The 17283-nt window shown below is 40.2% G+C and overlaps 1 protein-coding gene across 4 annotated transcripts in view; it reads left to right on the plus strand.

Annotated features, from left to right (window-relative positions):
- The first annotated feature begins 3157 nt into the window (after positions 1-3157).
- The window catches only part of AP1S2 (adaptor related protein complex 1 subunit sigma 2), a 31776-nt gene continuing 17650 nt past the window's right edge, over positions 3158-17283 (plus strand). For 2 of the 4 annotated variants that reach the window (XM_054813227.1, XM_054813230.1), the window contains exons 1-4: positions 3162-3319; positions 4751-4929; positions 12397-12505; positions 13467-13604. In XM_054813227.1, coding sequence (XP_054669202.1) covers positions 4751-4929; positions 12397-12505; positions 13467-13604 — 426 coding nt within the window. In that variant the 5' untranslated portion in view covers positions 3162-3319. Of the gene's footprint in view, positions 3320-4750; positions 4930-12396; positions 12506-13466; positions 13605-17283 lie in introns of all 4 variants that reach the window. The other 2 variants (XM_054813226.1, XM_054813228.1) reach the window with 2 other exon arrangements.

Genomic DNA, 17283 nt, shown 5'->3' on the forward strand with positions numbered 1-17283 from the left:
TGTATTATTGTTTTAAGCATCATACATATCTTTATCAATTTGATAATTACAGCTAGTTCAATATATTGCAAGTTCAATGGGTAAGTGACAGGATAATTTCTTACAGGAACAAACAATGGAGTCAGTATAAAGAGGGCTAATTAGTACAAATTGCAACACTGAAAAAAAAAAGCAAACAGCAAGTCTTCTGAAGTTCCTGAAAGAAACAGCACAAAGGACAGCATTACCTGTGTTTGTCACTGCCTTCCCAACAGAGGTACTCGATCCCAAAACCGACTCAGTTGTTTCTTGTATCCTCAGCTGTACAGCCAAGAGCAGCCTCCCTGGCAATGCCCTGTGTGAGATCGAGCAAAGCACCAGCACAGTAAGAGAGACGGGAACGCAGAGCTGGGAATGGGAGAAGCGGGTGGGTGAAGTCGGGATTTAGATCATCTGAAACTGCCATGGAATTGCACCTTGAACTGCTTAAAATAAGCAGGCTCATTCTGAGAGAAATGAGTTGAAGAATGATGATATGAATGGCAACCTGGGCAGGCTTGAGAAAATTGCATCCTCTGGCTGGAACAGTGATGAGGAGGCAGGACAGGCTGAGGAAGACAGAAAGCTTCAGCTGAGTGAGACCTGGCTAGACGCAGTCCCCACCATGCCTGACATATGACTGGTCTCACATGCCTTATCGTACCACCTGAAACTGCATATAGCAGAGTGATTCTGACCAGGAAGAGATTTAATTAAGAAACTCCAGGTTAAAGTCTGAAGAAATCCAGCCATGTATCAGAGAACAGGGAGAAAAACAGTTGAACAATGCACTTGTATCACTGGATGAAACCATAAACTGAGCAGGAAATCTGACAAAAAATTAAAACAAAGATACAGGATGGAAAAGAAGAGAAAAAAAAGAATCAGTGGAGCTTTGAGACTGTCTTTATGCCACCAAAATACATACATTTCTTGAACCACGTAGGTAGTTCGTCTGATTTCAATCAGCTAAGCATTTGTAGAATGTGTGGTTTGATCCATATGCAGAAATATTTCACTGAGCTGGGAAGTGGCAAATTATAATACAGGTCTGGTGTGACTCCTTCAGAAATTCATTTCTGAGCTGCCATTACCATAATGATGCTAATATACTGGAAGTAGCTCCGATGAAGAGAAATAAAAGTTGGTTGCTGGATTAAATGATGATTTAGAAGATCCACAGGCACCTGAAGTGTGCATGCACTCTTAACGGAGAACTCGTGGGATACGTGATGCTAAATTCAAGAACAGCGAAGTGCAGATTAGGAAAGAGATCATTGATGAAAGCTATCTGAATGACAGGATATTTTAGACCATGGAACAGCCTCACAAGAAACAAGCAGAGCTGCAATGGATGGCAACTACCGAGGACAAATTATACACTGGTCTAAGGGAAGCCTATGAGATAAGAGATCCACACACATCTGTTTCTGTGCTTGATGAAACACAAGTTCAAATGAGAACAGGATGCCTGCTAAACAAACATTAAATATGACAGGAATGAGCCCCTACAACAATAGCTCTCACTTTCTACGTGACCTCTAATATTGTAATTGCCTTATCCATTCAGTTTGGTTTCACGCCCGCCTCCTTGTCCTCATGTCACTTTTCTCTTACAGTTATAACCTCCACTGTAAAATGGGAAATATATTTGTAGTTTTCCTCAAGTACAATTGATTATAGCATTCCTTGAAATGCCAGAAAATTGCCTTTCCTTTCAGACCAGCCATATTTTTACACAAAAGCATTTCCAACACCCATTTTCTGCTGCCACAGCTGTTTTGTAGCCAGAAGAATAGACCTTTTTTTAAGTGTTAATAACAAAAGTAATAAAAGCATGACACATCCCAAAGCGCTTGGAGCTCTAACGGAGAGCTATGGAGGGGAGCAGTCTTTTCCCCTAGTCCTGTCAATCACTGTGTTACACTGTTAAAGGATCAGCTGGTTAGTCATCTTTTCTCATTAGTGCCACCTTTAATGCTGGTGGGGGGATGAGCGCCGACGATGTAGAAAGCTTTAGGTCCTTAGAGGATTTTTTTCTAAGGTGCTCCAACTTTGTCTTGAAAAGACACGTCTCTAAATTTCTTTCAACTAAAATTTCATCCATGTATTTTCAACCTACCTCCACCAGAACTAAAAAACCCCAATCAACCACAAAAAAACCAAAACCAGACGACCAAACCCCAAATTAAGCTGTTTTGGCACGGAAAACCTCTTTAGCGGCACATGAATGAAAAAGCATAAAAAATAACTGCATTTACGAAACACAACACCGCTAAATATACGACGGCGGCTCATCCTGCGACTCTAATTACCGCTCGCAATCAAGGTGACTTTGGGGAAACAACCTTCCGGGGAAGCGGGGTACCGCCCGCCCCAGCCCGGCTCCCCACGGCCGGTACCGAGCGCCCCCCTCACGGGGAGAGCCTTCCGCCCAACGGCTCCCCGCCACACGTGACCCGCCCCGCGCGCGCCTCTGCCTCCACCCCCCACTTCCCCCCCCTCAATGCGGGGCGCGCACGTGCTGGAAGGAAACACAGCGCGGCGCAGGCCCGGTCCGGACTCCCCTCCTTTCCCCCCCCCCCCCCGCCGCCTGGGGATGGGGAGAACCAAGGAGGAGTCTCAATCTCCGGGCGCCTGATTGACTGATGTCATTTCCCCAACTCTGTGCCTCGCCGGCCCATTGGCTGTTTGCGGACCGGTATTTGCATTGCGCTTTCTGGTTGGCTGTTGCCGCGCCTGCTGTTGCCCTATCCTAATTCGGGCCACGCGGATTAGGTTAACTCCGCCTCCTGTCCCAGCCCTTCCCACCGCCGCCGCAGCCAGCTCCTCCCTCGCCGCCCTGTCCTCCCCTCTCATTGGTTAATACCGTGCTTCACTCCTCCCGCCCGCCGCCGCGCTGAGCTCCCCGATTGGGTGCCGACGAGGGAGCTCAGCCCCCTCCCCCCGCCTCGCCGCACTGCGCATGCACTCATCTCACGCCCCATCACGAACCCCCCGACCCCGCGAGCCGCCGAGCTAATAAAGTTTTGTTCGGAGAGGAAGGAGGGGAAACGGCGGCGCCTCCAGGCCCCGCCCCCTTCCTTCCCCGCCCCCCCGCCCGGGAGCGGCGTCCGTGAGCCCGGCCCCGCCCTGACCTGCCCAAGTTGGGGGTGGGGGAAAGGGGTGGCCGTTGAGGCGCGCGCGCGCTCGCGCCGGGCTCGGGCTGTCGGCATCTCCCCTCCCCTCAGTCCCGTTCGGCAGCCGCGGCGGCAGCAGCCTGGGTAGCGGTGCCGCGTCCTCCTTCTCCCCCCGGGGCACGGTGAGCACTGCCGCGTGGAGACGGCTTCGCCTCCCTCACCACATCGGGATGCGGAGCCTGCCGTGGGGTGCGACGGGACGCGGGGGGTGTTCTCCCTGCCCCGGATTGCGGGACCCCTCCTCTCCAGCCTTCCCCGGGGAGCGGCTGTTAGTAGCCGAGAGAGAGGGCGGCTGGCGGCTCTCCGTCTTGCCCTCCCCCACCCCCCCAACATACAACCACACTGTAGCGAGCGAGGCGTAGCCCCGGTGGCAGCGCTTCCCCCCCCCTCCGCACCCTGGGCTGGGACGGGCGGCGGCTGCCCCTCGCCCGGCGGAAGAAGGGAGCGGGTGCTGCTCTCCTCACGGGTCAAGGCGGGCCCGCACCTCTGCGGCCGCCCTTCGTCCGAGCGGCCGGCGCGCGTCTCGGGTCGCCCGTGACCGCTCCCGCGTGGGGAGGAGCTGGGGCGGCAGCTCGGGGACGGCGGGGAGCCGGGAGGGTCGCCTGAAGGCAGGGGAACGCGACGGAGTATTGTGGTGGCGGTGTCGACCGGAGGGGAGGGCGGCTGCGGGATCGAAGGGCTGTCCCCACGGAGGGAGCGCCCCGGCACCGCTGGGCTTCGGAGCGGCTGCTGCTGCCGCCTCTTGTCTGTGCTGCCGCTGGTCGGACTTGTCACCCGGGACTACGCTGGGCTTTCTTATCGGGTTTCACGTCTGTCATATTGCCTGGGAAACTTCCTCAGCCCAATACAACTTTGAGGGAAAGGGGGGGGGGGAAGGCCTTTTCCTTTAATGTTACAGCTGCTGGAAAACACAGCCGACAAGTTCCTCTTAAAATATTATTGCAACATCACTCCTTTGGAGGAAGCGAGACCTGGAACATAGGACCGCAGGGAAAGCACTTAATCTCTACTCCTTTTGTGTAATGTGAGAAAAGACTAGGCTTTTCTATGCCGTAGGACTCTCCATTGGGAGATTTAATGCCTTTTAAAGTATTCTGAGGCTTTTCAGAAAGATCTTAAGTGCAAATTGCTCCTGCTGTAAGGCTCTAATCCGGTGAATTGAAAATCAGTTTGGGTATTTGAGGAGGCGGCTGTGCTGGTTTTTTATCGTTTTCTGTACTAAACGCAAATGCAACCATACCAGTGCCGAACATGATTTGTCTGAAATTTGGGTGTATTTACTCGCTACCTGGTGGTTCTGATGCCCTTTTCTGAAACTTGTCTATCCTTCCTAGTATCTTTGCTTTGACTGCCCTCGTCCAGCGGAATCCTTTGTATTATTGGTACTTCAAATCTTGTGTAACATCTGCCACCGCTATAGAAATACATAATGTAGTTAGGGGTTTGGATGGCTATCTTGCTTCCTGTTTGGTTTTCCTCACAGAAATCTTTTTAGAACTAAGAGACTGAGATTAATCCCCCATTTTTTTTCTTTCCTTCTTCTAATTCAACAGATGCAGTTTATGTTGCTTTTTAGTCGCCAGGGGAAGCTGAGACTCCAGAAGTGGTATGTCCCATTATCTGACAAAGAAAAGAAGAAAATCACAAGGGAACTTGTTCAAACAGTATTAGCCCGCAAACCGAAAATGTGCAGCTTCCTGGAATGGAGAGACCTGAAGATTGTCTACAAAAGGTTGTTCTGTCTCACTAACCTCGTAATTGCCATACATCACAAAGAGTGTAATAAGTAGCAAGCAAATAATGAAGGTTTGGGGTTTTTTTTCCCTTTTTGTTGTTTTTTTTATCCTTCCCTCTGCTGGTTGTGAAGAAGACTGACTTTTCCGTTGAATCTAATTTGATAACCAAGTAGGAATCATTCATGTGTGGAAAATCACTCATGCGTTTAGAAATGTGCTGAAGAAAAGAAATGAGGTTTCCTTCTACTTTCATAAGAAGTGGTGGTTCTTAGTTCTCTGTTAAGATTCACGCAGTACATAAAGGCATAGAAATACGAAACATGTAAGATTTAATAGGTAATAAAGAAAAACTAAATTTTATAAACATTTACCTCCAGCATTGACTTCATAAATCACCTACAAATGTAACTTGCTTTTAAAGGCTCATAGAAATAAGGTACTCTGTTCTTTCAGAGTACCTACTCTGTTTTTTGTTGGTTTGGGGTTTTTTTTGGCTATGAATATGAAAAGAATTTTCTCCTAATTGAAGAAATCATGGCTAGCTTTCTTTTGGTGGAAGTACTATATAATTGTCTTTACAATAGATTAATTTCTCAGTTATTCCCTAACTTTTCTAGGAGTATCTGGCAAGCATTTTTTAGCTTTGTGTTGATCTTTAGAATGTATTTCAACATAGAAGTGTGAAAATAATTTTCTGTAACAAATAACAGTAATCTCACCCTGATTTGGTAGGCTGCATCTCTTCCACCTAAAGCTGGTGCTACAAAACCTTATCTCCCTTCCCTAGTTAGTTATAAACTTCAGAAGATTTATGCATTCTTATTTTCTCTTTGAGATGGTAAATAATTTGTGCCCTGCAATAAATATTGTTGCATCCTCTCTGTAAGGAGGATAGAGAGAACTACAGCAGAGACAAAGAGTTTGTAACTCTTTTCCAGTATACCAAATGGGTAGAATCGAAAAGGTTTAGGTGTTTTAAGTCCTGGTTTCATATATACATCAATGCATGTAATGTCATGCACATGAATGTTACCAGTCTATTAATGCATATAGTTCTTTAATACAAGGAGGAGGAAAGAGGAGGAACAATGTGTAAGGCTGTGCTTAAAGAAAGCATACACAGTTTTTAATTCTGCTTCTCTATTTCATCACAGAACTTCTTGTAGATAAATGTAGACAAGCTTGCTCAAATTCTTTGTCTGTTCCCTTAAGCGATAATGCCTGCAAGTGCTGTCTTAGCTGGGCTTTTATGGGACTAGATCAGAAAAATTAGGCATGAGTAGGCCAGTCTGTTCCCTTCCTTGCCCAGTCTGGAACAGCAGTAGCTGTTCTGGAGGTGAGTTGGTTCCAGACAGCTGTTTTCCCTCCCTGTTTATTGTTGTTAACAACTACTTACGTCCTTTTATGTCTAGCGAACTGGTGGAAATTTGGGTGTGACTGTTTAAATTGCTGAAAGTTGTGGTGTTTATGCATCTCAGAGTGCTGTGGGTCCTATAGTCGAGAATGAAGAGATTTTATGTGAGATCTATCTAGACCGTTTTCTACTGGATGTATACTGCAGTCCATCTGCTAGACTGCTGTTGTGCACACCTGACTGCAGTAGCCTATTTCACTGTGCAAACCAATCCAGCACAATTGGCCTATGAAATTTTGCTGAAGATAAGCTTGTATCAAGCTAATGAACATCTCAAATCTTGTTCTACTTTTGCTTTTTTGGGAAGTTTCGTAAGGCTAAAGCATCACCAGGACTGGGTAGAAGAGGTGGTAGTTAAAATTCCTGTATCTGATGGCAATAACAGCTTTTAGGTTTGAGACAGACTTTTTCCAGTCATCACACTGTAATTAAAGTTGATGAGTACCAACTAGTATGATTTCTTTGAAAAGGGAGATGTTGGGTCAAAAGTAGATAATCCCAAGAAGACAACCATAATAGTTGCAGTCTAATACTTTCTGAAAGGTGGGTGGCTAAAAGAGCAACACACCTGCAGCAACTTTGTGTGGCTTGTGAAATTGCCAGCAGACAAAAGGCTTTTGAGTATCTCTACTAATATCTGTTCTTGTCTTATCTATTATTGGGAAGGATCTCTACCTCATGGTGCAAATGTTTTTCAGTATAAGCTATAAAAGTATGTACATAGTGCTATTGTACATGTTGCATGTGCATATTGCTATTATGAGTCTTAAATTGCTCAAATTGATGTGCTATTCTTGTTTTTAGAGTGTATTTACTGTCAACATTTCAGGTGTAAGAGAGAACTGATCTAGATATTGCGACTCAAAGAATGGTTGACATTATTAGAAGCATACTCAAGGGTCTCATTTTTGCAAGAACAGGATGAACTCAAATGCAAAATTGGCAAGCCGGTAGCTTTTGCTGCCTTTTAATACTTATCTTGATATTTATTAGGAAAGCTGGACTATTTCAATTAACCTCTTTAGCTCTTTAGAATTTTATCCTTATATGATAATTTCTGAATGAAACTTCAAAGAAAATAGAAGTCAATGTCTTTATTCACACACATTCAGATGGGTTTTAACTTTTATTTTCCTTGGTTTCATACATGTAGCATTGATAATGGACAAGTTATTGTTGCCTTCTTAATTTTTTTCTTTAGAGCTACAAAACATAGGTGGAAAGGTGCACTGTTTTTGACATGGTTAATGAATTGAGATGTATATATTGTGCAGTCAGTTTGGAAGAGGGTTTTTCAGGCTGGTAGACACTAGAAGATTGAAAAAAGATGTGAACTCACTTAGAGACAAATAGAGATTGGAAGTGACTTGCTGGAAAAAAAGAAATTCAAATATGGGAAGCCAACAACAATTGCATTTTATGAAAATAGAGAGGGAGTCATCTGCAGACAACTGATTAGAAACTTAGCAAACACAGTTAATGATCACTCTTCACGTTTTGTCATTTTAGAAATTGTAATAGTATTGGAGTGTATAGGGTAGAAGTTTATGCAGCTTTCCCCTTGTGACAGAGAAATGTGTTAACATTTAACATTTCTAATTTTACTTAAAGGAACTTAAGATAGGATGTGATTCCCTCACACGCACACTTTTTGCCCTTGAAGATTTCAGCTGTTCACTATTTAGCTTCTGGCTGTATTAGTTATTTTTCTCGTGTAGTATATTGCAGTCAAAATCAGAAATTGCAGAATAACTGATTTTTTTGTAAATTTTACTTTGTTAGCATTTGGTTAACTGAGATCATGAGACTTGATTATTGTTGATTGGTAATTGGATTAAGGATTGTGACTTTGCTTTTATATGTCAGTTTGGAACTGTATTTGCAGTATAAAGTTATAAAGCTGTCATAGCTTGTGCTGTCCTTAATGTTGAGGCAATTATCTTATTGTTTAACATAAAATAACCATAATATAGGTTGTATTAAACACTTATGGAAAAATAAGTTTTAAAACTTTTTTTTACCCTCACCTTTACTGAAAGAAACAACAAAGAGCACATTCTGCAAATAGCGTGCCTTTTGGGCTCAAAATACTTTGAGCTAAGGTGCCGTCCCGTGGCTAGTGGTACGTGCCCAGAAGTTGACGTGATCCCTATGTTTCTTTATGTATGTCTTAACTACCAGTTTTATCTGTTAAAAATGTTACTGTGGTGTTGATTAGGTGGCTCTGTAAAATTGAATGCATTTATTACAGTGAATTAGGTACTTAAGTTTGGTTGTTTTAACTTGATCAGGTCCTCTTTGTACAGGATTCTAGTTTGCATAGCACTAGGAGGACCTCAGCATCAAAAAGCAGCAGCTTTTTCTTAGAGGATTACCAGTAACAAGCTTATGTTCATTTCTAAAACTGCTGGGGGGTATAGCGTTGCTGAAATGAGAAACTTTAAAAGAAATGCTGATCTTGGTTAGTGTTGTTATTGTTGATTTCTGTGTCTTTGAATAATGACTGCTCTGCCTGTCTTAGAGTCTCAGAACTTCTTGTTTTATTAAAGAAATGTGTAAGTTTTATGGAGGAGGAAAAAAATCTTTTGCCAAGCACAACTTTGGTGGTCCCATTTTTCACTGGGTCAACTATGGTAGACTATCACCAAATCCTAGATTCTTGGGCTCCCTTAAGCACCTATCTGCCTCTTTAAGACTGCTTGGTTGTCATTTGCAGTTAAGCTCTGCTCTTGCCGAGCTCTGTAGGCTTTACATTTCTGCAGTTAGAATTTACATGCAATGTGACATAGATGCCAACAGTCTTATGGCTTGCAGCTTTATCTGGTGACAGACTTCCAGGGATGACTTCAAGCAGGTGTTTTCTTGTTTAGTAGAACACCACTGAACTGGTGGATTTGCAGGTTATGCTCTGTCCACAGTGACTTGATCCCCAAGCAGAATTAATTACTGAACCTGGCTGCGAGCAGAGGAGTAGTGGAGATTTCTGCTGAAGCATAGCCTGCCAATTGTGAGGCTTCCTGCTACTGAACTAGTGCAACTGTTGTGAGGGGGGGGAGGTTCATGAATTTCTGTTTCCTTCCACAAAAAACCTACTAAAGTTATCTACCTGAAGGCAGGAATTTGTATGAGTATTTATACTTCCTGTGTTTCCTTTTTGTTCTTCTATTCAATATTGCATTCTTAAATGATTTTTCCAAACTGTTTTTTGTGTCTCTGTTTTTTGGTCCCCCTTCTGACAAGTGAAGGATGTTTATCATAAAGAGTTTCCCTAAATGAGTGTAAGAAGCTGACTTGGGGCTGAGGATTCTGTTACTAATACCTACTGAGGAATGTCCCCCACAATTGCAATAGGAATAAAAAGAGCAGAATATTTCTTCCAGACTGCACTACATTTGCTTTTGTGTGATATGGCATACTTTACTATGAGGGTTTGCCTTTTCATTGGGTGCATACAAAAGACAGGTTTCCGTCAGGCTCATTGGGAGGAAACAACACTTTTGCAGAGCAGAAGTCTTTCAGTCCCAGTGCAATAATCTACCCGTCTTTGTATGGACACTTTCCATGTAAACTTCTGCACTTGGCAAAACCTCTGGTTTATCTGTTTTAGACTGTGTGGACGCTTTTTTTCTGAAGCCCTGGCCTGCCAATAAATTATTTCCTTTGAGAATTTGGGCCTGAAGAAAGGTGTACCTTTGCAGTATGCTCATGCCCTTTGCAATGATGGCTGACTTGTGTATACTCTTTCACTATTTGCCATGTAGGCTTATTGAATCTGCATTTGTTTTCTCTTGTTGAATAGTGATTCATTAGTTACGGTTGTTAGTTAAAAAATACTTTGAAAAATATTATCCGTGTATAACGATAGATACCCTGGCCTCCATTTTGTGTTAAGATGCCCACTGAGTAGTTTTTGTTTCTCAGTATTCTTTCTCCAGAACTGCAGTTGGCAGAGCTTAAATGTGTAGTCTACTCACTAGCTGCCAAATAACGTCCTTCAAAAGTATATTAGGTTTTCTTTTAAATGAGGACACTGAGAACAGACCACTTTCCAGGAAAGTATTTTGTTAGGTAGTCTCCCTCTCTCTCCCTTCCTCCCCCGCCCCCTCTTTTTTTTAGGGGTATTTGAATAAAATAGTTCTGTGCATCAAGAGACCCTTAAGCAATAGGGAAGCACAAAAGGACTGTCCCATGTGGATAAATTCCAAATATTTGAGTCAAATTTGATTGGATAAGGTCCGCTGGTATGTGATTCAACTTGTGTTTGAGCACTGTAAGGGAACAGTTTAGCTACACTTGGTCATAATCAGTGCTGCTCATCTGAATAGGAAGAAAGCTTTGTTTAGATGGATTTGGTCTGAGTGCTGGTAATTAATGTAAATGTCAGCTAATATGCCAAAGCTCTTTTTTCTACAATGAAATACGATAACATGCAGTTTGACTTCTAAATTCCTCAGCAGCTTTGAAAAAAATGTTTTTTCTTTACAGTATCACTTTTCAATACTTTTTTAGTTTTGTCTAAAACATGCCTTATACAGATTGAATCTTGCAAGCTACTACAGTGACTGTAAATGTCCTTGAAGAATTAGTGAGACACAAACACAACAGTGTAAAATCAAAAGAACTGTGCTTAGATAGAACTTTTGATGAGCTGACAAGTCACCATGGTGAAGAGATGAAAGAGCAAGGGAATTAAAGTGCTTCAACGGAGCTGTCTTCCTTTCTTCCCCCCCGTCATGTTTTGTGGTAGGATGGAAAGAAGTTGTAGGCAGTAATTTTTTTTATAATAGTTTAAAACTTCTGAATAAAAGTTATTCTGATTAGTTGTTCACAATGAAGCCGCAGTAGTTTGACTCAGCTAGAGCAGAGTGTGTGTGTGTGAGACTTTCAGGTCATAGATGATGCTAGTTAAGTGACTGGGAGACAAATTTGAACGTACTACAAAACACAACTTCATTTTCTAGCCAAAAATCCTGACTGTTTCTTTGGGGCTTACAAAATCTGAGCTGATAAAATGTGTAACGTTTAAAAGCTGTGTTTATTTGCATGGGGAACAAATGTGCATCTTAAACTTGGCATTCACATCAGAATGACTTATTTTTAAATAGGGCTGGCTACTCAGGGTGCGTAATGTAGCCAGTTGTCCTCTTTAAGCAGGAAAACAAAAGCTGTTTCTGGTCCATGTAAATTATCAGATACAACACGTGTTACTTCAAATTTAATTTGTGCCATGTATATGGCATATGGTTTTGGCACTTCAGAAAAGACTAAGTGGGTTTTTCAGCTTTCATTCCTGTTTTGGTTTTGCATCAGCTTTTTAAAACATGAACAAGTGTATGGTAGCACACAGTAGAATTGGATGGTCTTTTTGTTGAAGTGGAACTCAAGATTATATCTGAAGTAAAGAATTCCCTGTCTTCCGAGGTGGAAGTGCATTGCTAGAAACTAGTCAATGGCCTCTCATTAGTCTGATACCAGAACACTTGGTAGTGATTGAGTTGTTGACTTAATAGCAATTGGAATATACGACATTAGTGTTAGTTTTGGAGTTTTTTGGGCATTTGTTAAATTCTCTACAAAGACCAAATCCTAATTGCTAATTCAAATTATCTTTCCCAAGGCATTTTCTGTAGTTTTTAATATCTCTGTGTGTAGCTTGTGTGATAGAAATTTAAGATTGAATCTGTTGATTAGTATAGCAGTATTTGGATGTTACAGATAGTAGAGAAAATATCTTGTCTCAGAACTCTGCCAAGAGGCCAAAAAAACAAATACATTTCCTTTTCCAGCCACTTCTTAGCCTAATTTAATTCCATCAGCTAAAGGATGGTAAAGACTTGAAGTCTTGCTTGACTCGAGGCAGATCCCTATTGTACATGCATGTGTCTGCTGGTCTTTCAGTCATTCTTTGCTAGAACTTGCATGGCTGTTGATTTAGAGTAACAGTATGGTAAACTTGAGTATGAAGGACTCCTGAGAACATAATGCATTTCAAGTGCATTCATTTTGCTGGTGTTCTTATGCTAACATCAAGATTATTTTGTTATTACAGATACGCAAGCCTCTATTTCTGCTGTGCTATTGAAGATCAGGACAATGAATTAATAACTCTGGAAATAATTCATCGCTATGTAGAACTTCTTGACAAGTATTTTGGCAGTGTGAGTTAGTAATTTCTTTTTAATTTTTATAGATTCACAGTATCTTTGTATCATGTCATTTTGTTTTATGCCCACAGCACTTTTAAAAAACATGATCAACTAGCTGTTGAAAAGGTGTATCTAACACATTTTATGTTGCTTGCTTGGCCAAACTAAACTGAGAGTTGCCTATATAACTGTTAAAATACGCAAAATTAAATTACTAATTTAGGAGAAGAACTGTTATTAATCTGGTGTTAATTGCCTGTATTTATTTTTGTAGTAGTCTCACTTGAGGTCAGATAAAATCTTACCCTTAGGTTTCTATCCAAGCACCCAGCTTTCTTCTCCCTGGCACTGCTGTAGTGCATAAGCACTTCTTAGATTTGCTTCCCAAGGAGGCACTTCATTGTGAAACTAGCAGGAGGTGTAAGGAAAGAAAAGGCAGACATCTGCTTACCCAGATAGCAAACACAAACAACTGTAGTAATGTATATTAGCAGTTTTAGAAAAAAACACTGCTCATCCTTCTTCCTTCCTAGTTCTTCTGACTGGGAAATGCACAGGATGAATAAGAAATTTGAGATTATTGTGTTCTCAAATTTTTCTGTAAGATTGCGTGATCTGCCTTTGAATACAGCAGGCAAGAAGAGAACTTTTATTAGAGATACTGTTTTGCCTCATGAAGAGCCACATCAGACTGACAGTTGTGAATCGATCCCTTTCTAACAATGAAAACACTTTTCAAAGAGGTTGCTATAACTGATTTTAATGCAAGCAAAAAAAAAAAAAAGAATTTTTCATTTTTTTTTTTTCTCAAAGGACTGATTTCCCCACACATACACTTCTTAAAAGGTTATAGTTTCAGTCTAACGTGTTGATTTGAAGTTTAGTGAAGGTGTGAACAAGTTAAGTTTTGAGAGGCTGTACCTCAATAGATAGTATCCTTTCATTTTACAGTAATGCTTGATGTTCTTTTTAGGTATGTGAACTTGATATCATCTTCAATTTTGAAAAAGCGTATTTCATTCTGGATGAGTTCCTTTTAGGAGGGGAAGTTCAGGAGACTTCCAAGAAAAATGTTCTCAAAGCCATTGAGCAGGCAGATCTTTTACAGGAGGTAAGCAAATTCAAATTCTCTGGCCAAAGTACCAGCATGGCAGGCTGTGACTAGAAAAAGCTGCTATTTCTCTAAGCTTGTAGAAGGTGCTTTTTAGCATGCTTAGCATGTAGTTTCTAGTTAGTTGTCCTAAATGTGCAATATGATGTCTGCTCTTTTCATTTTGTCTGGCATATGTGTGTTGTAACCTACTGTGATTTTGTGTTTTGCTAGAAATGCAAGTGGCTGTTTTATGTGTATATCTAGATGGTTATAGTTCATGCTGCTTTTACTTAGTTTTGTTCACATGTCTTTCATTTCTTCTTTTTATTAATTGACCATTAGTTTTTTGTCATACCTGATGCATGTTCACTTCTTTACTGTTTCATTGCTGAAATCCAGAAGCTAGACTCTCTTCTTTGAGACTCATTCAGGTATAGTTCTTCTTCTAAAGACCTGCCTTTCTGCTCTAGGTTGCTTGCTTTGGCACATTTCTGTCTTTTAAATTGACAAAGCAGTAATAGTAGTGCCATAGAAACATACAGAATGAAGTATAAGAACATCTGTTTTTTCACTTTGAATGCTTTTGTTGTTCATTACTAATTTTGAATCTCTACCATTTTTCTTTGGAAAACGTTTGATAAGAAGGGGTTCAGTGGTATAGAAAAACTTAGTATAATTTCCCCATGTTTCTCCAGCCTATGCTGAGGGTTTTTTTGTGTGTTTTTTTTGTTGTTGTTGGGTTTGGGGTTTTTGGGGGTGTTTTTTTTGTACTTAATTGCTGTAGTCTAGAAGTCAGTGTTAAGGTCCTTGAATGTCTAAATGGAAGTCACAAAATTCTGGTATGCTGAGGGAATCATCAGTCTTGTAAGTCAGTGGAACATAGGGATGATGAGCCTTATTTTTTTTAAATGTGCTGAGGTTCACTGGTAAGATTGTACATAAATGTGAGCTCCTCTGTTTTTTTCCCTCATGTGAACCTTCAATTTGTCATTTAGTCCTGTGAGTTAATTGCTTAATTGTCATGTAAGCATTTTGTGTTCCGCTTGGTATTAATAGAATAGGGAAACACATCATGTTCTTTACCCTTGTAGTTGTGTTTGTAATCCTTTCAGAGTACAGGCAAATCCACAACATGTTAAAGTTCTTGTCTAACAGGAGCTAGCTAGTGTCGAACAAGGTCAGCCATTACACACAGACTTGCTACCCTGTTTTTCTAGGAAGGAGATACATGCACTTATTTACTGCTTGTGTTCTGATGGAGTTTTTGTTGAGCCATTCTTTACTCTTAGAAGGAATTATCTGAACCAGAAGTCCTGTTGCATTTAACAGAGAGGGGGAAAAATAATCCATTTATTCTCTTAACATCTTTTGCTGTTCTTTATATGAAAACAGATGTAACAGATTAGTTATCTATTCCAGTCTGTCTCATGCAAATGCACAGTTAATTATACATAAAATAGAATTACTGTATTTTTTCTCATTCTCACTGATTTTGAATTTTATTTTCACCATTTTCTTAGGGCTTTTCTAAAGCAAAAATGTATTCTACCTAAATGCATTCTAAAGCAAAAATGCATTAATTACTGATTTTCCATCCAAGCAATTAGCATTTCTTTTTACATTTAATATAATTTCAAGTTAAATTTTTTATAGAAAAGGAAATAACACATTTTCAATGGTATACTTTTTCCTTGCCCTGATTGCTCTACTTTGATTGCTCTTCCTTTCCTCATTTCTGTGAGATTTTCTGTTCTGTCAAGGTTTATTAAATCTTTTCTGATTAAATTTAAATGTAACAGTTTATCACAGCACCACTGTAGACTTATGTTTGATATTTGTTTTTCATTCTTAGTTATACTTGATCAATGGTCAGTATAATATAAAACTACTCCTTAATCTGATTTTTAGTTTATAAAACCCATAAAAGTCTGAGCTCATATTTAAATTGAGCTTCCAATAAAGTTAGAGTCTTTCTGCAGAGGTTTGTTTTTGTATCAATTGCTGCTATGTGCATGCTGAGTTTGATGAAGAGGGTTGTTAAAATAATAGTCTGTCACAACTGGAGACTTTGGTCCTTTCAGTTAATTTCTGCTTCCAAGACTATTTCAAAGCTACTGGAATGAAATGTGGTTTGATTCTAAATGCAAACCATTTCTAGCAGGGTTGTTGTGTATTTGTTTTTAACCGTGTCGCATTCTAATTATGTGCAACAAAAGGACTTTCATTTGGCCCTGAATACTCATATTGCCTAATTAAAAAATTACTAATCAGTGTTGAATACACAACATTATTAATTAGTAACGCTAAGTACATTACTGTATGAAACACCTTAAAGATTAAAAGCTGTATGGAATACTTACACAAAGGAAAATCATTACAAATATATTAAGTGGCTATTCGCGTGATGTTAAAAGAAGATATGCAGAGGCATAAAATGCTGAATAGTGAATTAGTTCTTAATAGCCTTGCCTACTTGTATTTTCTGTGGCAGTTTTCCAGGAGTTTTCTGAGCACCTACTTCAGTTTGTTTTGTGGTGCTGTGCAGTCCACTTAGTAACTGCTAGAGTTCATGTGACTGAAACCATACTTTTTAAGTATTTCACCTTCACTTTCTTGTTAGCTCTTCAATAATGTGCTCAGTTCAAGTATTCATTCCCTGCCCACCTGTGTCCCCCCCCATTTATTACCACCTGATAACTTACCAATAGTCAGCTGTCAATACTGGCTGTTATCCATATGAATGGTAGTAAAAACTAATTATTCCAGTGGTTCCATGCTTCATAGTAAATCTATTGCTAGAAATACTTCTCTTCAGAAGAATGCTGTCACATGTCTTGTTTGATAATTTTATATATTGTTTGCTATAGAAGTTTTAAATATCTAACTAGTGATTACAAAGGCATGCATTTCTGAAAAAGTGGGGTTTTTGCTTGTGGAAGCAACTGAATTATACTGAGAAGAAAATTAGCAGATGCAGTATGTTGTTGCATGACTTGTATACATGTAGTGTGTGGAACAGCTAAAAGTATCATGAAATCATGCACAGGATTATCTTAATTTTTTAATGCATGAAACTAGCAACAAAATATGCTCTATGGAAAAGAGAGGATCTGATTTTTTTTTCACTTACAAGTTTAATTGCTGTGTTTTTATTTGATAGTCCAAGTAATTCAATATGGTGCATGGAAGTTCATGGTCATTCACTGTGCTAAAACACTAAAATCAAGGAGTTTATAATTCTCATATCTAAAATGGGCAGTTATGTATATATTTAAAAGCAAAACCATACAGACTTGCTCATCTTCTTTTGGAGTAGAAAAAAGTTCCTAAACATTGGCTTTGAATGAAAATTCTCTTTGTTATTCATACTATGCATTCTGCTTTTATGAAAAAGTATTTCAGAAATTATCCCCCTTCTGTCCACCACTGTTCTTTTGTAGGGTGTGTATGTATTCTTTTAGTAGTTGATTGCAGAACATAGAAAATATTTTAAAATATATTTTTTTTAAGTGGTATCAATAAAAAGGCCAGTGGATCTATTGACAAATTACACTTGTTTGCATCGCTATTTTAGTAACCCAAAAATCTAAAAGCTAGGTGAATGTTTTTTTTCTTAGGCTCTCACAGTTTGGCCTCATGTCATTCCGCATGAAGAATCATAGATACAGTATCAATGAACCTTATTTCCTTTGCTATT

This window comes from Grus americana, chromosome 1, assembly GCF_028858705.1.
Source record: "Grus americana isolate bGruAme1 chromosome 1, bGruAme1.mat, whole genome shotgun sequence".
NCBI classification, from domain to species: domain Eukaryota; kingdom Metazoa; phylum Chordata; class Aves; order Gruiformes; family Gruidae; genus Grus; species Grus americana.